Source organism: Carcharhinus amblyrhynchos, chromosome 2 (genome assembly GCF_965287045.1).
Source record: "Carcharhinus amblyrhynchos chromosome 2, sCarAmb.v2.hapA, whole genome shotgun sequence".
Classification (NCBI taxonomy): domain Eukaryota; kingdom Metazoa; phylum Chordata; class Chondrichthyes; order Carcharhiniformes; family Carcharhinidae; genus Carcharhinus; species Carcharhinus amblyrhynchos.
In genome coordinates, this window is record NC_137325.1 from 36,210,285 (window position 1) to 36,231,704 (window position 21,420).

At 41.3% G+C, this 21,420-nt stretch overlaps 1 protein-coding gene across 1 annotated transcript in view; it reads left to right on the plus strand.

Moving 5' to 3' along the window:
• LOC145353631 (GMP reductase 1) overlaps positions 1-20,140 on the plus strand; it is a 66,153-nt gene extending 46,013 nt beyond the window's left edge. Inside the window, exons 8-9 of the mRNA XM_080204403.1 lie at positions 5,394-5,553; positions 19,477-20,140. Coding sequence (XP_080060529.1) covers positions 5,394-5,553; positions 19,477-19,657 — 341 coding nt within the window. The 3' untranslated portion in view covers positions 19,658-20,140. The remainder of the gene's footprint in view (positions 1-5,393; positions 5,554-19,476) is intronic.
• The last annotated feature ends 1,280 nt before the right edge of the window (positions 20,141-21,420 follow it).

Consider the following 21,420-nt stretch of genomic DNA (forward strand, 5'->3'; position numbering starts at 1 on the left):
TGCATACATGAGGACGGCCTCAACTGGGATCTTGGGTTCATGTCACAGTATATGTAACCCCCACAATTTACCTGGGCTTGCAAATCTCACAAACTGTCCTGGCTGGATAGTTGTCTGTACTTTTAAGACTTGATTGCCTGTAAAGACTCGCATGCCAACCATTATTTTGTAAATTGAGTTTGTGTCTTTACGTGCCTTGTTTGTGAACAGAACTCCCACGCACCTCATGAAGGAGCAGTGCTCTGAAAGCCTGCGGCTTGTGCTATCAAGTAAACCTGTTGGACTTTAACCTGGTGTTGAGACTTCTTACTGTGCTTACCCCAGTCCAACACTGGCATCTCTACATCATAGACCAGTACAGTCAGGCACTGCTTCCAGCACACAAGGAATCTTTGCCTACATCTACCTTTGTGTGTGCATATTCCAGATAACCAGCTCTTGAATTCCTGACAGCTTATATGTGCAAGTAAGGCTGCTAGCCACAGAACAACATTTTATGTTCAGTACAAGACATAGTGAAAATATTTTCCAGAGTACTTATTTGTCAATCTCCAAGTTCAGAGTCAGGCCTCACTCCCCACAAAAAAAATTAAATGGCGTCTGCCTCATAACCAGGGGAGCACTACCAACCTCTCACCAAAAAGGGCATCCTCTCACCATCATACAGGCACGAGGATCACCCAACCTCCCCCACTCAGCTCCCCTTCCCACTCAGCTCTCCTTTTTCTCCCTCCCATGAAGGCCCCCTTCTCTCTCAGACACCACACTTAGAAACACTACAGTGGAAAAGGAGGCCATTGGGCCCATCAAGGAGGCCATTTGGCCCCACCGGTTCTCTGACAGAGCATCTTACTCAGGCCCCATCCCCGCCCCATGCATTTAGCATAGCTAATCCACCTAACCTGCACATCTTTGTACCATGGGAGGAAACCCATGCAAATACTGGGAGAACATGCAAACCATACACCCAAGGCCGGAATTGAACCCGAGTCCTTGACGCTGAGAGACAGCAGTATGAACCACAGTGCCACCTTACTGCACTTAGACCCCCTTCTCCCCCAGACTTCCAAGAGGCCCTCCTTCCTCCTCAGACACCACAATGACACCTCCCTATACCTCAGACCCTTGAGTCAGGCTCCCCTTTCTCTCTCACTCAGGCTGTGTGCCTTGGCAGTGCCAACAGTGCACTGCCTCCTGGCACTGAAATCCTGGCCTGGTATCTTGAGCCCTGAGCAGGGAAGGGGGGGTATGTCAGGGTAGGTAGGTCCAGTGGCCAATTTGCCTCCTTATCGCAGGCAGGCTGCAGAGAAAGGGTCTCAAGGATCCTGGAGGTTGCTTGGGCTGAGGCTGGGGACAATGGGTTAAACTCACCACTCTCCCCAATGGGATGGGGGTCTAGTGGCCCCTACAGACCAGAAGATTATTCCTGATGTGGTGATTTCAGGCAGCCTGGTGATCAACAACTTGATCAACACCTGCATTCAAAAGAACAAAAACAGCACAGGAAACAGGCCCTTCGGCCCAACAAGCCCATACCACCATTTTAACATTACCAGTCCCTCCCCCTTCACCCATGCCCCTTATCTATTGTTTTTATGGCAATCCACATTGAGGGAAACTAATTTAGGGACAATTTATTACTTCCAATCAGCCTAATAGTACATCTTTGGGGTGTGGGAGGAAACTGGAGCACCTGGAGAAAACCCACGCAAGCATGGGGAGAATGCGCAAACTGCCACAGACACTGGCCCAAATCCATGTTTCTGCACAGCAAACAGTGATAGTCACTGAGCTGTCGTGTTGCCCAGCATCTGGTCCAGTTTAGCGCACACTAACGACATGAAGCACTAGGCTACTCTCGAACATTCAAGAGTAGCCCAAGTACGACCCATCACGTGTATGCCCCTCATTGGACAACAAGGCGGACTGACTTAAAACCTGTGAATGAAAAGAGAAAAAACATTATCATATCACATCCTTTTACATTACCAGGGACATTCCAATGCTAATGAACCTTATTTAAAACAATCTCCTATATCCTCCCATCTCCAACCCACTCATGTGCCTGTCTAAGTTACTCTTAAACAACTCCAGTGTGCCTGCCTCCACCACCTTACTTGGCAGAGCATTCCATACCCCCAATACCCTCTGTGTGAAAAATTTCCCTCTAATATCCATGTTATACCTCTCCCCCCTCACCTTTAAGCCTGTGGCCCCTCATACTGTGTGTCTAACGTAGGAAATAGCTTACCTCTGTTTACTCTATCTATATCCTTCGTAAGCTTATATACCTCTGTTAGATCCCCCCTCAGTCGCCATCTTTCAAGGGAAAACAGCCCCAATTTGTTCACTCTTTCCTCATAACCCAGTTCTTCCATACCAGGCAACATGCTGGTAAACCTCCTCTACACTCTCTCCAGAGTCTCCACGTCCTTCCGGTAGTAAGGCAACCAGAACTGGACGCAGTACTCTAAATGTGGCCTAACCAACGTTCTATACAAGTCCTGTCTATCAGCTGTGCAAGTTCTGAAGTGGCCAGGTCACCTTAATGCCCCTGTCCCCTGGTAGGCTTTTAAAATCACTGCAACACTCTATTCAGCAGCAGATGGAGTTGCGAACTCAATCAATGGTATTGAATACTGGGAGCATCAGAACCAGTTCAGCAACCAGCACAAAACCTGTTTTTTCAGCTGATGCCCAACTCTCTGGGCCATCGCAATGCTTGCTGGGAACTTTCAGGCTCTTAAAATCCCTCAAGTGAAAACTGGCAAGGATGAGCTTGAAATATAGGGTCCATTAATATCTGAAGACTGACAGAACATAAACAGAGGCACAAAGAACAGGGAAAACATTTATATTTTAAAATAAAAAACTGATAATATGGCATATATAAAAGCTTAAGGGTCATGGTGTTAAAGGTAAAATGAGCTTCTGACTACATGTCCAGTCCATCAAAACTGCATACTTATACCTCTGTAACGTTGCCCAACTCGGATCATGGCTCAGCTCATCTACTGCTGACATTGTTATCTCCAGACTTGACTACCAGCTTCAGTTTTGGTCTACTGTGCATAGTTTTGGCTTCCTTATTTAGGGAAGGAAATGCTGTGTTGATGGCTGTACAGTGGAGGTTCACTCAGTTGATCCCTGAGATGAAGGTGCTGCCTATAATGAGATGCTGAGTGCATTGGGCTGTATTCTCTCGAGTTTAGTTGAATGAAAGGTGACCTCCTTGAATCATACAAGATTATGGCATGGTAAACAATGAGATTGTTACTGGTGGCTGGGGAATCGAAAACACAGACATATATTCTCAGGATAATAAACCATTCTTTAGGGCTGAGATGAGAAATTTAGAGTTACAGATTTTAGACTCATAAATGCCTTCTCTAAAAGGATGTGAATGTTTGAAATTTTCTACTTCAGAGGGTTGTGGATGCTCTATCACTGAATACATTTAAAGCTGAGATAGACTTTTGGTCTCTCAAGGAATCAAGGGATGCTATTGAATGATGGAGCAGGCTCAGTGATCTGTATAGTCTACCTCTGCTCCAATACTTTCCTGACTAGCCATTTTCCACCCTATGTAAACATGTGCTTATTCAAAATGCTGCTGCCTGTATCTTAATTGCTCCAAGTCTTGTTCAACAATCACCATTCTATTGACTTACAACAGTTCCCGTCCAATAACAATTCATTTTAACTTTAATCCATCCAGCGTTTCACCCTTCCCTATCTCATGTAGCTTTCTCCAGCCCTACACTTCTCCATGATCTCTGTACTACTCCAAATCTCTTTGCATCTTTGATTTTAATCACTCCACCATTGGTGAATGCGCTTTCAGGTGCTTAGGCCCTAAGCTCTGGAATTCCCTTCCTTAAACCTCGCTCTTCTCCTTAAATCTTTCTCTTTGACTTGCCAAAGCCTGTCCATCATTTACAAGGCACGAGACAGCAGTATGATAGAATACTCGCCATTTGCAGCTCTAATGAAACTCAACACCATCCAGAACAGGACAGCCTGCTTTTTCAGTACTCCATCCTCTTCCCTCCAACACTGACAGAGTGGCCATATTGTGTACCATCTGCAAGATGCACTGTAGCAACTTACCAAGGCTCCTTCGATAGCTTCCAAACTGTAACCTCTACTGCCTCAAAGGGCAGCAGGTGGATGGAAACACCACCATCTGCAAGTTTCTTTCCAACCCATTAAGATACAGCCAGCAGAGTTTTGACACTTCCTTGCCGTTCCTTTACCATTGCTGGATCACAATCCTGGAACTCCCTTCCCCACGTCGCAAAGGGTGTACCTACAACTTATGCTCTGCGGTAGTTCAGGAAGATGGCTCACTACCTTCTAGAGGCAGTTAGGAATGGGTGACAAATGCTGGCTTTGCTAGCGATGCTGACATCCTATATACAAATAGGAAAAAAGACCAAGCTTATGATCATCTGTGCTGATATGTCTTCGGTGTCAATGTTGTAATTGATTTTGCTCTTGTTAAGGGCCTTGGAAGGTTTTGCTTGTTAAAGGAGCTATACATGTTGAAAATCGTAACAGAGACAATGTAAAATGCTGCATTTCAAAAGTCATGTGGGATAAGAATATTGATGTCCAAAACTGATTGGTACAGAGAATTGTAAATATCAAATTTATAGATATTCCATAGAAAGCAAAATTCTTGAATTTGACATTTGAAGGTTGCCACTAGAGTGTGCTGCTGTAAAAAGAAAGAGCATTCAATGTAGCAGCATCATCCACTTTTACAGTAGACCTTGCAAATAAAACAAATCATTCAATTTATAGTATGACTAAGAGCAAGTTGCAAAACAAAACGAGTTAATTGCTTTAAAAAAGTATCCTTAAGCTTAGCAGGCTCACTCACTTCTTTTACATAGAGTGGAAGCGCACAATTTCTGGAGATATACCTGGCTCTGTGAAAGCCAGTGTATCGGTTTGGTGGGGGCAGATGCTGAGGAAACAGAAGTGGGAGGGAAGAAAGACATATGGGATATCAACGTATCTTGAATTATGTCCAGAGACTAAGAAAAATTAATAGATGATTTTTTTTTAGAAAGAACATTTGTTAGGTTTATGAAATGATTGCTGTGGGGATTCAGTTAACAGCCAGGATCCCAGGACACAGACATGTTTAGTTTTGTATACTTTTAACAACACAAGGTTAACAATTTGACTGCTTGGAATCTGCAGAGCCACTTATTTCAATTTACTTTGCTCTCAGTGTGTGGACAGCACTGGCGAAGCCACATTTATTAAATTCTCCTGAGACGTGCAGTCATTATGGTGATGGTGCTTCTACAGTGCTATCAGGTGGAAATTCCAGGGTCTGAACTGGCATTAAAAGCTACAGACTCTCCTGCATTTCATTTCAGGGGCCGGAGCTGACTTTGTGATGCTAGGAGGGATGTTTGCAGGACACGATCAGTGTGCTGGAGAAATCATAGAGAAGAATGGTAAAAAGGTGAAACTCTTCTATGGAATGAGTTCTGATACAGCCATGAAGAAGCATGTTGGAGGTGTGGCAGAATACAGGTAATGGGACTAAGAATATAATTGCAGTGTTTGTAAATCAGTGATGTTCCCTATGATTATTTTAAGTTGTATTTTGTGCAGCACCAGCTCTGTAATTCAGTACAGAATGACTTTGCAGAGAGCCGAGTTCTGAATTACAAAGAAACTATTGGCTTTGTCCTTAACCCTTGACAAATACTGGCCACCTTCGTCTCAGCCAGCACTGTATGAATCATCATCTCTTTTAACATCCCCACTTGCTGGTCACTGAGTTTATAACGATTTGTACTTTTAAAATGCTATTCCTTCTTTCCTTCAAAAGTCTCATTATATTTCATTTTAAAACTTAACTGTCAAACGAGGAGAGTAGACCAGTTTTTACTACATTGCAAATCCAGCTCATTAACGAGATACACGCATGTGCATTTAACACTAATTTTATTGAATAAACTTCCTCAGGGTGGCAATCAGCATTGGACTGGCACTCCACTCTCAGTTTCTTATCTGAAATCTTGTCTTGCCCAACATTCAGACTCGGAGCGTGTGAGATCTAGGTAGTGCAGCGTGTCTCTCACATTGAGTGCAATTCTGTCAAAGGGAGGGAAGCCGCACCTCTTCTTTTTAAATGGTACTAGCTGCTGTAAAGTAGGTAAGTTAAAGCAGATTAGTTAAAGCTCCAGTGGAGTTTAAAGGTCCTTGATCAGGACAAGATAAGTGTTATAAAGGGGAGGTTGATCCCCTCTCTGAGAGCTAACACCTAAACCACACAAAGAGGAATACCTTGCCTCTATAATCTGTTAAAAGTGTGAGAGAAATAGTACAATCTACTCTTCAGCAACTTTTTGCAGTTAAAATAACTACCCGAGACACTCTATAAAATCAACAAGTAACATTTTAATTACCTAACTAATAGTAAACAGGTTAATTAAACTATTAACAAACCAAATAAAACACTATTCTAATAGAACACTGTTTAGATAAATACAATTCCCACTTAATAACAAAAAAATTTAATCAGTCAAAATACAACCAAGTTTTATCTTCTGGAACCTTCTATCTTTCTGGAATGTCTGGCTTCTTTTGGTATCTTTTCTGTTCAGGTGAGGCTTTGAACTAAAAGCCAATAGCTATGACAAAAGAGCAGTTACTGGCTCTCTGTCTGGAACTGAGAGCTGGCTCTTATACCCCTGATAACATACCAACATCTCCACAATAGGATTGCTTCTCAGGTTACCAAAACATCAGATTTACATCTAATAAGCTGCTGTTAGCTAAGTGCCTAGTTTAAACTGATTGGGCAAAATTCAAAAACAGCCTGTTGTCTTGGCAGCACCACTGCCTGGCTCTCGATAAAAACACGTCAGTTTGTGCACTGCATGCATCTGCACCTCTTTTTTTAAGACACTAGAAAAAAAACTAATTTTTAAAGGGACCATGCAATTTCATAACTCTCAGCATTTTACATTTTTTTTGTTTTAATTTACAAACACCAACTTTGCAACAATAAGATAAGTGGGCAAGATTTTGTGATGTGGAGGGGTGGGGAGATCAGAAGGGACGGGTGAGTGCACTGGGGGGAGGTGGGTTAGGGCGCAGGAGGCGGGGGGGGGATGTGCTGGGAGTTAAGTCTCAGGAGAGTGAGGGGTCAGAGGGGATTGATTCTTGGGAGTGTGGGGTGTTAGGTTGGTTAGTGATCTTGTATTTGGGAGGGTGTTAGGGATCAGATATCATGATGGGGGCAATCAAGCCTCTAAAGTTCTGTTAGGGTCAGGGGTTTGTGCCTGAGGTGGGAATGCATTGAGAGCCTTGTTAGGAAAATGATGGAAATAGTCAAGTCTAAAGATATAAAGGGACAGATGAGGGTTTCACCAGCAAATGAGCAGGGGGGAGGATTATAAATGTTTCACAGCCAGTTAAATACTTGTTGAAATGCAGGTCAGTGTTGCAAAATAGGAAACACAGCAGCAATTTGCTGAAAGCAAGATCCTACAAACAGCGATGAGGCAATGACAAGATGCTCTGCTTTTTGGCATTAGTTGAGTGATAAATATTGGTCAGGAAAAACAAACTTGAAATGCTAATACTGGACTTTCTACTAACATCGGAAAAGATATGACACAAGCAGTGTCACTGGTACAAGAGGCAGCCACATTGGGCATTGGGCAAGGTAAAACCCCTTTTAGGTCACTTTGCCTGGTGACAGCAGTTGTTCCAAATAATGTTTCTGTGGAATTTTATCAGCTGGCCAGTAATTACATTGGGAACCTCTGGCATTGAGTTAAACTCTCCGAAGGTGCTAGTTGAAAATCAAAAGTTCCAGGCCTACAACTTTCTCAGTGTTTCATTATCAGAAGCAGTCAAAGGGGGAGCCTGTTTATGATCTTTGCTCTGTTAGAAATCCTGATTTCTATTATTCTTTGTTTCCTGCTTTGTGTTTGTTCAGAAATGTAAAGCAGCTCATTTATTTCTCTTAGTCATAAGGAAACAAGCAGGGAAGAGAGAAATAATTCCTGGAGTAAAGCTGGCACAGCTTTGGAGAACTGAGTGCTGTAACATTCTGATCCAGTTCAATTTCGGGTTTACAGGCAGCAATCACAGGGGAATAGGGTGAACTTGGTGGCACTTTCAAAGAGCTGGCATGGTCACAATTGGTTAAATGGTTCCTGATGTGCTGTGATTTGGACTAAGGATGCACACCATCTGTCTGCTCTCTCCAGATGCTGATTGGGCAACAAGAAAAACCAACAGGTCAAATAACTCTCTAGCATTTAGCCTACATAGAGTGACACTGAATTCAATCATGAAATGCTCACAGCCACAGAACAAATCTTTAAATTTACACACTTGGAAGTGGGTTTTCTATCCTCAAGGGCAGTAAGATTCTCTCGCAACAGAAACATGCTGAGAATGCTGTAAATCTGAAATAAAGAGAAAATGCTGTGATAATTCAGCAGCTCTGACACATCTGTGAAGAGAGAAACTGAGTTAACATTTCAGGTCAGACCTTTCATCAGAACTGGGAAACTTTAGAGATGTAATAGGTTTTCAGCAAGTGAAAGTTTGGGGAAGCAGGAGGCGGTGGTGGTGGCAGGAAAGAGTAAAATGACAAGGAGCCAATTATCAAAGGGAGTGGTAATTGGATGCATAAGGAAACAAAACATATGTCTAGTGGAGGTGTGAATGGCAGGATCATGAATAACTGCTGTCAAAAGGTAAAGAGAAAGAGAGAAACAAGAGGGAATTAAATGAACAAGCAAACCAAAAGGAAGCAAAAGTGAGGCAGAGGTGATGATCTAAAAGTGTTAAACTCTGTTACATTCAGAAGACTGTGAAGTTCCTGATTGAAAGATATGAGGCTGTTTCTGAGGTTTGTGTAAAGCTTTGTAGGAACACTGCAGGAGGCTGAGAACAGAAAAGCCAGCATGGGAGCAAAGTGGAGAATTAAAATAATGGGTGACTGCACTGAGGTGTTCTGCAAAGGATTCACCTGGTCTGTGTTTGGTCTCCCCACTGCATTATCAGCAGTGAAACTGGTATACTAAATTGAAAAGTGTACATGTGAGTCCCTGTTTCCCTTGGAATGACTGAGATTTTGAATGATGAGGAGGAAGGAGGTAAAAGGGAAGATGTTGCATCTCCTGGGTTTTCTTGGATAGGTGCTGTAGGAAAGTGGGGGTGGTGTTAGACCAGTAGGAGTGGTCCCTTCGGAATGTTGAAAGGGGAGGGGAAGATGTGTTTCATGGTGGCATCACATTGCAGGGGATGATATGGCAGAGGATTATCCATTGAATACAAAGGCTGTTGGGTTAAAGATGAGGCTAAGGGGAATTCTACCATGGTTCTTAGAATAGTACCATGCAATTTATGTTCAATAGTGAGAGAAAATTAACATCTCATCCAAAGAGAGGATAACATTTACTCAATCTAGGGAGGAAAAACCAGAATCGAGATAGGAAGAAATAAATTCAGTGAGACAGTAGGCAGGATTTTACAGCCTCACTAGAGCTGAGACTTGAAAATCCCTCCTGAAGTCAATGGACATTTCTGTTGTCCATCCCTCATTCACTCTGATTCTGTGGCAGGTAGGGCAGTAGAGTTCTGGTGAATAGGTTGACCAAGAATCTACTGTCAATCATGGAAATGAGGTGGAAATGAGAGATTGAAGGTCAAGGGATTATGAGGTTGGAGGCCATGAAGAGAAGGTCTCTAAAGGAGGAGATTGATCAATGATGGTGCTGGAAATAATGACCTGATGTTTAATGGTGGGTTCTTGATCTAGAGGAAGTGTAAGAGAGTTGGTGTAGAGCCTCTTGCAGGTAGAGGTCAGATACGTCTTTTGTTTCTTGTCCAATGACCGTTTCCTTTCACATCTGCCCTTTTGCCATTTAATTTCTCCTGCCCTTCATCTTATTACAGACCTTTCCTCCAGTTTCTATCTCTCTCCCAACCTTTCATTCAGTTAACATTTCTCAGACATGATCAAACCTGAAAAACTGTCTCACCATACATGTTGCCTGGCCTCCAGATTATCTCCATCATTGTGTTTTTCTTACGAATTTGTTTTTGGAATTCTGTAAACAATCAGATTCCCAGCATTATTACAGTGCAGAAGGAGGCCATTCAGCCCCATGTGTCTGTGCCAGCCCTCCAAAAGAGCAATTTACTTTGTGCCATTCCCTTGCCTTTCCCATAACTCTGTGCATTCCTCCCTTTTGGATTATAATTCAATTGCCACGTGAATGCTTTGATTGAATCTGCCTCCTCCACATTCTCAGGCAGTGCATTCCAGACCCTAATCACTGGCTGCGTGAAAGGCTTTTCCTCATGTTGCTTTTGCTTCCTGTGCCAGTAATTTCAAATCTGTGCCCTCTCCTCCTTGATCCTTTCACCAATGGGAACAGTTTCTCCCCATTTATTCTGTCCGGATCCCTCGTGATTTTGAATACTTCTATCAAATCTCCACTCCATCTTTTCTCCAAGGAAAATAGACTAACTTCTCCAATCTGTCTTCATAATTGCAGACATCCCTGGAACCATTCTCACGAATCTTATCTCTATTCTTTCTCCAAAATAAAGTCTATTTAATCCTTTTTTTTGATGTGGTGGTTACACATGTGGTAGTGTTCTAACACCCCGACTACCAGAGCCTGTTGGTGCTACAAGAAACTGGCCAACATAGGCAGTGTGGTTGGCTCACATCACAGCCTGTAAAACCCAAACCTGGCATTGCCCAAACACGGCAACCCGATTTCCACTTGTCAACCATGGCACGGCCCCACATCATGGGCTTGATTCTCATTATTAAAGGAAAGTGATGAATCCTGGAAACGTTCAGCAGCATCATCTGTGGAGAAACAAACCACGTTAGTTGGTATTTCAGGCTAGGACCCTCAGTCCCTGAGGTGTGGGCCAACTGACTTTGGTTTCCCACAAATGCTGCCTGCCATGTTGACCTTCAAACGTACAGAATGTTCCAAAAAGCAATGTCCAAAAAACTGGAATCAGCAAAAGGCAAAATACTGCTGATGAAGGGAATCACAAACAAAAACAGACAATGGTGGGAATTTAACAATATCCTGTTTCAGGTAGCTCAGGAGAACCTTCTACACTAAGCATTAGACACCCATCATAATGGCATCTTCAACATAAATGCCCTTTGATGCTAAATTAGTAACAATATTGTGCTCTGTGTTGATAACACTGGCAGCTAGACTGAAGCTGACCGAATTACTTGCTGCTTAAGAGGACGCCTAGGATTTTACCAGCCTCAGCTGATTGTAAACACAGCTTTGACATGTGATTTTTAACCTACTGCACAACTGGCACATTTGGATGTAATGACACTAATAGATGTAAATGGATTTGATTACATGGACAGGATTGCAAGGTGGCCAACGTTGGCAAAGAAATATTTATAGTATAAAACATAACTTGCCTAGCAGGAATAAAGGGTAGCTAATGAGGCTAGTAAGAATAAGAAATATAAAATATTTAGTCTCAGTAGATAAAAAGTGTTAGACAAATTTAAAGGGTTGAAAGCTGACAAGTCCCCAGGCGTTTGATGATCTACATCCTAGGAATCTAAACAAGGTAGCTGCAGAAATTGTGACTATGGCTTTCCAAAATGCTCTAGAATGTTCTGAACAGATTGGAACATAGCAAATGTTATCGTGGCAACTTAAGAAAGGAGGAAGAGAGAAATCAGTAAACCATGGGATAGTTTTCGTTGGAAAAATGTTGTAGTTTATCAGGAAGGTAGTTTTAACAATGCAGTTGGAAAATCATGGTATGATCAGAATGAACATAGTTTTATGAAAGGCAAATTGTGTTTGATAAATTTAATAAAGGTTTGAGGATGTAACTGGAAAGGTAAATAAAGGGGAGTGTGTGGATGTAGTATACTTAATTTCCAAAAGGCACTCAATATGGTATCACACAAGGTTAATATTATAACATATGGGCTTAAGAGGTTGGGAGTTAATATAATAATTTGGATAGACAATTGGTTAACAAACAGGATATTTTCAAGTTTAAAACAAATGAAGTACCTCAAGGATCAGTGTTGGGATTTCAGATACTTTTGATCTTAAGTATTTACAATTTTATACTGATGACTTAGAAGAAACCAAGGTTAATGTAGCCAAAATAAGAACAGAAAACACTGGAAAATTTCAGCAGGTCTGGCAACATCTGTGGAGAGAGGAACAGAGTTAATGTCTCGACGAGAAATGGGATGGATTTCATACTGTTTAAGAGGGGGTGGAGGTGGACAAAAAAAGTCAGGAAAAGATTGCCAGATCTGCTGAGTTTTTCCAGCATTTTCTATTTTTATTTCACTTTTCTAGCAGCTGCAGTATTTTGCTTTTATAGTAATACATCTATGCTTGCTGACAATAAAGAGTTAGTTTGAAAGGTAAGCTTATGAAGGGGACATAGAAAAGCTGCAAAGAGATATAGACAGATTTAAGTCGTGGAAAACTAGTAAAATGTGGGCAAGTGTGAAGCTATTCACTTTGGTTATAAGAATAGAAAAGCAGAATATTTTTGAAATATGTGAAATTTGAAAATATTGATGTTCAGGGGGCTTTGGGTATATTCATACAAGGGACAGAAAGTTAACGTGCAATTAGGAAGGCAAATTGCACGCTGGCCTTTGCAATTGAATTGGAGAATAAGGATAAAGAAGTCTTGCTACAATATACTGGAGTGCAACGGACAGTTTTGGTCATCTTATATACTTGCCCTGGAGGCATTACAGCAAAGATTCACTAGATTTGCTTCCAAGCATGAGAGGGTTATCCTATGATGAGAAGCTGAGTAAATTGGGCCTATGGTCCGAGCTGTCACTGGAACATACAGTATTATGAAAGGGCTTGGCAAGGCTGACTCAGACTGTTTTCTCTGATTGAAAATGCAGAACACAGGGGAAACAGTCTCAGGTAGACGAAAAGGAGAAATTACTTCACTCAGAGGGTTATGAATCTTTAGAGTTCCTATTCTGAGAATTGTGGGTGCTTCATCATTGAGTACATTCAGGGCTAAAATTGATTGATTTAGGGGTCTCAGAATTCAGGAAAATGGAATTGAAGCTCAAAATCAGTCATGATCATATTGAATGGCAGAGCAGGCTTGATGGGCTGTATGGTCTATTTTTGCTCCTAAATGGCATCAGTCTTTTATTTGTGAGCTTTTATATATATTGGTGTCATGTTACGTTAGTGAAATTAGCCAAACTAATGCAAAAAGATCACCAAATTTAAAATATGGGTTACATGCTAAACCACTTTAGCTCATGTTATCAGTGATCTTTTATACGAGTTCAAAAAATAATTTATGATGTTGGCAGACCCCATCCTTACAACTGGCCACAAGCTAACTCAAAATAACCGGAGTTGATGTTCTGCTACCAATATGTCTCTGCTCAGAAGGGATCATAAGTTGTGCTCTGTTGCACCGAAACCAACAGTGCAGTGCATTTAACATTATTCACACATCAGTGCAACAATAGTTAAATCTATTTGCACACTATTCCTCACTCACTACATTAAAACATGCATGAATGAATTAAAACTAGCCCAAATAAATCAGATCACTGTCATTAAACCAACAAATATTGGGCACATGGAGTTAAGAAGTTTGGAGAAAGAGAGAGAAATATGTATTCTTACATTTAAATCTTCAGTGTTTGTAGGGAAAACAAAAGTCATTGGCTTTAACCAGCATCAGTTCAGATACCCTGTTTCTGATCATCACTCTGATTGTCATTAACTCTGCTCTACTCATTCCTAGGAAATATAACACTTGGGACCATGCTCATTATTTTGGGTGGAAAATGGAAGTGCAACTTCAAGAAAGAAAGGAGCAAAATTTCAAGTGTATTTTGCTTCAATTTCCTGATTGTGCCCAAAGCGGAAATGGGACTCCTTTTGTTCCTCACTTCTGCAGGGCCACTGAAATTTTTGCAGAATTCTGCAGTCTCTGGAATATTTTTGAGGGTACCACCCTTCATCTGAGAGATACTTTGAGTTTCTCTCAGCCTCGCCACGAATCGTCACAGAATTGTTTGCTCATTCGTTCAATTTGATACTATCTTGAACTTTAGTTAGCCACAGGTAGTGTGCCCTAACCTGAAGAGATTTTTCTTCTTTCATTGAAGTGCATCTTTGTTGAGTGTTATATTACTCTCCTTAAACATCTACCACTGCATTTTTACTGATCTATCCTTTAACCTAATTTCCTAGTTCACTTTAGTCAGACATAGCTATGTCTTCATACCCTTATAATTGCTCTTACTAAAGTTCAAAACATTAGTCTAAGACTCAGTTTTCTCTCCCTCAAAATTCAATCATGTTAGTAAAGACATTCCTGAGTAGCAATGATCTTATGAGATGATTAATTAATTCTGCCTCTGTACAATACGAGATCTAAAATAGCCTGCTTGTTGGCTTTGGAACATGTTGCTGTAAGAAATTGCCCTGAAAACGCTGAACTCACCTTCCACGTTACTTTTGCCACTTATATATTGATTAAAATTAGCCACGATTACCATACCTTTCTCACAAGCGCAGATTTTTTACTTCTGTCTATCCCATCCTACCGTGTGGTTACTATTAGGGGACCTATAAACTTCTCCCACAACTGACTTCCTACCTTTACAGTTTATCTTTACCCAAATTGATTCTATAGCTTGATCTCCAGAACTCAGGTCATTTCTCTCATCACCCATGAATAATGTAATTATGTGTGTCTCATGTATATTTCCTTACCTAGGAAGAGAGAAGTTCAATTTTAAACAGCCCCATAGTGAAGTCTTTTTACTTTTTAAAAAAAGGATTGGTTTATTTCATATTTTTGTGGCAGTTACTTAAAAGATAAAGATACTAACACATATGCAGAGTTCAGTTACAAATTAGGATAAAATACTTCAAAACAAATCAAGTTTAGTGCAGTTTTGGTGTAGGCCTCATGTTTTGAAGTTGAGGTGTGCTGTTGTCTAAAGTGAAGATCTTGAGGTGTGGTGTTGCCTCTGCAGCTGCAAAGGCTGCCACAATCAAATTACCAAATGTTGCTTGAACAGATGAGTTTAGTAGATGGAATCAGGGTTTACAGTGAGAAGAGAAGGTTTCTTCTAGTTCTGCAGGTGTGACATTTTCAAATTGCCTAGTTACTTACAGCAGAAACTGTGGCTGTTTCTAGATGTCTTTCTCTGTCTCTCCTTGGATTGAATCTTCTTCAAGATGGTTGTGTGTGGTAAAAGTAGGGAACATTCCAAGACGTCCTATAAGTATATCGATGGGAAGAGGATAACGAGGGAAAGAATAGGGACCAAGGGGACAATCACTGGATGGAGCCAGAGGACATTGGTAGAGTGTTGAATGAATACTTCACAAGTGTCTTCATCTAAGAGAACGGTGACATTGAATGGAATTCAGGGCGAGAGATTGAGGTTCATGAGCAAATTGACATTGGGAAGGACAAAGTATTGGAGGTGTTGGCAGCCTTCAAAATGAATAAATCTCCAGGTCCAGATGAATTGTGCCCTACACTGCTGTGGGAGGCAAGGGAGGAGATTGTAGGGGTTCTAACCCAAATTTTCAATTTCTCTCTGGCCAAAGGGGAGGTGTGAGATGACTGGAGAACAGCTAATGTGATTCTGCTATTTAAGCAGGGTTGTAGAAATAAACCAGGAAACTATAGACCAGTGAATCTCATGTCAGTGGTAAGGAAACTATTAGAGAAACTTCTGAAAGAGCATCTATCTCCAGTTCAAGGGGTAAAGCTTGATCAGGGATAGTCAGCATGCTTCATCAGAGGGAGGTCATATCTAACAAACGTGATTGAATTTTTTGAGGTGACCAGGCTTGTAGACAAGGGTAGTGCAGTCAATGTAGATTATGTGTATTTCAGCAAAGCCGTTGCCAAGGTCCCACATGGGAGACTTATAAAGAAGGTAAATTCACGTGGGATGCAGGGTGATTTGATAAAGTGGATTCAAAATTGGCTTAATTGTAGGAGACAGAGGGTGATGACAAAAAGCTGCTTTAGTGACTAGAAGCTAGTGTCCAGTGGTGTACCACAGGGATCTGTGTAGGATCCCCTATTAGTCATTTATATAAATTACATTGATGACTATGTAGGGGGTAGGATTAGCAAGTTTGCAGATGACAAACTTTTTTCAGGATTAAATTCCATCTGCCACTTATCTGTCCATTTGACCATTCGTCTATATCTTGTAGCCCAAGACCCTCTGCCTCACTGGTTAACGGTGGGGCAGAGGGTCTTGGGCTACAAGATATAGCTGAATGGTCAAATGGACAGATAAGTGGCAGATGGAATTTAATCCTGAAAAAACTTTGAGGTGACGCACATTGGAAGGAGTATCTGAAAAGAAAATACTCCATGAATGGTAGGACACTAAGAAATCCTGTGGAACAAAGGGATCTTGGTGTGTTTGTCCACAGATCTCTGAAAGCTGAAGGACATGTTGGTAGGGCGATAATAAAGGCATGTGGAACACTTGCCTTTATCAATTGAGGTATAGATTACAAAAGCAGGGAAGTCATGTTGGAGTTGTATAGAACTTTGGTGAGGCCACAGTGAGCACTTCATGTAGTTCTGGTTTCCACATTATCATAAGGATGTGATTGCATTGGAAGGGGTGCAGAGGAGATTCACCAGGATGGTGCCTGGGATGGAACATTTAAGTTATGCAGAGAGGTTGCATAGGCTTGAGTTGTTTTCGTTGGAGCAGGGAAGACTGCGGGGCGACCTGATCGAGGTGTGCAAGATTATGAGAGACATGGACAAGAGTGGATAAGGAACAGCTGTTCCCCTTAGTTGAAGAGTCAGTCATGAGGGGACATAGGTTCAAGGTTTAGGGGGAATGTGAGAAAAAACTTTTTTAACCAGAGGTTGGTGACTGTCTGGAATGCACTGGCTGGAGGCTAGGAGAGGCAGCCTGCTTCACACATCCTTCAAAAGATATCTGGATGAGTACTTGGCACCTCATGGCATTCAGGGCTATGGGGCAAGTGCTGGCAGATGGGATTAAATGGGAGTTCAGGTCAGTGTGGATTCGATGGGCAGAAGGGCCTTTTCTGCACTGTGATTCTATATAGTAGGTCATTGCCTGTCTTTTTCAATGCTTTTTGTAGGTAAGCTAAGATGGCTGTTTTTATAATGCACTTATTCAAAATGTCATCTCCCAAATAAGAGACCAATACTTCAAACAACTCTTCTCCTACCTGTGGTTCTTAGCTTTTATCTTGACCAGGGCACAATTTACATCCTTACAATGAGGTGTCAATAAAAGGCCTATTTACTGAACAAGACCACAGTGAATCATAATTAAAGAATAGTCTTTTGTTCTCTCAGAATCCACAATTCTGTCCAGTAGCTGGGAGCTATTTTTAAAACACGCTTCAAACTTAGTCCAAGTTTTTTTAAGAACATGTAACCTTTTAAACAGTTTTCTAAAAATGTACATCATAACTGCACACCATAACAATACTAAAGCCACTCAAACAATAGAACATTCAGTTTCCTTCTCCCCTTCTGTTTCCTTCCCTCTGAGGCACTCTGAAGCTACCCCTGAGATGAGTTAACTCATTCATAATTGGCAATCAATCCAGGAATTTCTGGTTTGTATGGGAGAGCTTTATCTACTGGGCTCTTTACATAAATAGTTAACTTGATGAACTTGGATACATTAACTGGTGAGGGAAATGGAGTAAATGGGTGGAATTTAATCTGGCCCATCACAGTGGAAATCATGTCAGCTGGGCCCACTGAATTGTGTGGGAGGTGGCTCATGAGTCTGCCAGTGACAGAAAAACCTCCTTCAACTAAACCGGAGAACAGAATGCACTTAACTTGCCTGTTCATGGTGAAATATCAATTAGACTCATTGATGAGCCATTTACAAGTTATCCCTGAACCCATCAGAATTTAGTAGCGGCGCAGGGATTAAATGTGAGTTGCACAGCTCTCCTGAAGGCCACCAAGTTCTCTTGGAAATTGCTTGATTGCATCTGCAGTGAGGGAAGAGCTTTATGCAATTTTCATGAGACTGATTGCAGATTCTGTTCTATTGCGTTCCCCCACATTAACATTATTAATGGTTGAAAGGGGTAGTGCAGGTAGTTACATTATCTGGTAGATGTGGCAAGGAATTACAGGTCAGACCATTTATCCTCTCCCTTCCTTTCACATGTTGAGAGGTCACACGACACCAGATTATAGTACAACAGCTTTATCTGAAATCACAAGCTTTCAGAGTGCTGCTCCTTCGTCAGGTGAAGTGAGCATGAATTGACAAAGGAGCAATGCTCCAAAGCTTGTGATTTCAAAATAAAGCTGTTGGACTATAACATGATGTCTACCGGAAGGACGTGGAGCCTCTTGGAGAGAGTGCAGAGGAGGTTTACCAGGATGTTGCCTGGTATGGAAGGACTGGGTTATGAGGAAAGATTGAACAAATTGGGGCTGTTTTCCCTTGAAAGACGCCAACTGAGGGGGGATCTAATAGAGGTATACAAGATTATGAAGGGTTATAGATAAACAGAGGTAAGCTATTTCCTATGGTAGAGACACATAGTACGAGGGGGCCATGGGCTTAAGGTGAGGGGGCGAGAGGTATAACAGATATTAGAGGGAGGTTTTTCACACAGAAGGTAGTGGGGGAATGGAATGCTGTGCCAAGTAAGTTGGTGGAGGCCAGCATGCTAGAGTTGTTTAAGAGTAACTTAGACAGGCACATGAGTGGGTTGGAGATGGGTGGATGTAGGAGATTGTTTTAAACAAGGTTCATTAGCATTGGGACGTCCCTGGTAAGATAAATGGATATGGTATGATAATAATGTTTTTTCTCTTTTCATTCACAGGTTTTAAGTCGGTCCGCCTTGTTACCCAACGAGGGGCATACACGCGATGTGTTGTACTTGGTCTGCTCCGGTTGTTCGAGATTGGCCTAGTGCTTCATGTCGTTAGTGTGTGCTTAAACTGGACCCGATGCTGGGCAAGATGACAGCTCAGTGACTGTCAGTTTGCTGTGCAGACACATGGATTTGGGCCAGTGTCTGTGGGAGTTTGCGCATTCTCCCTGTGCTTGTGTGGTTTTTCTCCGGGTGCCATCCCAAAGATGTGCTATTAGGCTGATTGGCAGTAATAAATTGTCCCTAAATTAATTTCCTTCAATGTGGATTGCCATAAAACAATAGATGCGGGTCATAGGTGGAGGCGGGGGGTGGGGGGGTGGAAACTGGTGGTGTTAAAATGGCAGCATGGGCTTGTTGGGGCAAAGGGCCTGTTTCCCAGGCTGTTTTGTTCTTTGTTCTGTTTCTTATGTCATGTGACCTCTCATCTTGCCCCAGTCCAGCACCGACATCTCCGCTTCCTTTCACATGTAAGCTCTTACCTAACAATGTTCATTTGTTTTCCATTCAGGGCTTCGGAAGGTAGAACAGTGGAGGTTCCATACAGAGGAGATGTGGAGAATACAATCCTTGACATTTTAGGGGGATTACGCTCTACTTGCACCTATGTGGGAGCTGCTAAACTAAAGGAACTCAGCAGGAGGACAACATTTATCCGAGTAACACAGCAGTTTAACCAAATGTTTTCTTAGCTTGGGCTCTCATGGCAAATTAAACTGCAGAGTTCCATTTCTGCAGTGATGGCTCATGCAAAAACTTGAGTGTACTTGAATGTAATTTTCATTTTTGCATCATGCAATAATATTTTGCTGATTTTTTTTGAAGCTTTTAAAAAAAATTGGACCCATTGTCTGTAGGATCTTGTGAGGTTTGCAATGTTTTCTTTCTGTACAGTGAAAAATATTCTTTTGCTATGAAGCACTGAAGATAACACCTCAAAATGAAAAACCAATAATTGCTTCAACCAAATTCTTTTCAGGTATTAAAAATATGGGGCATGTCTGCCTAGCATAAAAACCCCTCAATCACTGCTCAGGAGTATACAATTATGAATGTTATAAAACTTTTAATGTAAGTTATTTGAAGTATTTTTAATTATGCAATACTGCTTAAAAAACTGTATATTGTCTGAGGACGTGGAATGAAAAATTAAATACTTAAAACAAATGGTTCATTTGAGCCCCTTCATGTAATAGTGATATAGGAATGGAATTGACCAGATCTATGTGCCAATTTTAATCTTTTTTGAATTGATACTATTTCTTTTTGTATTTCAAGATACATAACATTGCTTAATTTTGTTTTGAAATACGTTTTTAAGCAGTAAATTATGAAAGTAGAAACCAACCATAGTTCATTTCAATTCTTACTATTAACCTTTGGTGATATGGCGAATTCTTTCGCTGAAATTGAGCAAGTAAAACTGACTGGTTTTACCATGCAAGAAATGGGTTAGCCACCTGATTTCCATTTGTAATAGCTAAATTTTGATCTGTTTTTAGCATTATTAATCTGGATTAAGCAGCTAAATATTCAAATCATACAGTGACTACTTAATAAGGTTTGATTATATTTAGCGTTGCAAGCAAATCAACTTGCATAACAAGTGAAAAGTTGTTTTAAAAAATTCCGGAGACTTTGATCATAGACAACTTATAGAAATAGGTGACAAAAATGCTTAAACTTTATGCATTGTTGTATCTCTTTTTAAAAACAGCTTTGAGTCAGCAGGCTCCAGATAATGGCCTAAGTGACCAAAGGAATATAGAAATGTACAGGACAAAAATGATCACTTCCATCTTGTTAACTTGCATGTTGAGCAAATAGATCATTCATACACCACCATTAAATTTTGAACCAAATACTTACCTGTTGTGAATTTTTCAGTACAATCAGGCCCCACATTTTTTTCGACAGTCATTATCTGCATTCACAACTTTCTACTTAGAAATAGAAAATAGATTCATAGAAACCCTACAGTGCAGAAGGAAGCGATTCGGCCCATCGAGTCTGCACTGACCACAATCCCACCCAGGCCTTACCCCCCATATCCCTACATATTTACCTGCTAATCCCTCTAACCTATGCATCTCACGACTCTAAGGGGCAATTTTTTTTTAAGCATGGCCAATCAACCTAACCCGCACATCTTTGGACTGTGGGAGAAAACCGGAGCACCCGGAGGAAACCTACGCAGACACAAGGATAATGTGCAAACTCCACACAGACAGTGACCCATGCTGGGAATCGAACCCAGGTCCCTGGAGCTGTGAAGCAGCAGTGCTAACCATTGTGCTACCATGCCACCCCAAAGCAGATACTTTTCATCCATCTTCATCTAGAATTGTTGACTTTTAAACATGCTGACATTTAGTTGTCTGATAAGTTAACAGTAACCCATACCTAAGTACAGTCAATCCTGAACCTACACTTTGCTTGTGTCAACATTCTCAGC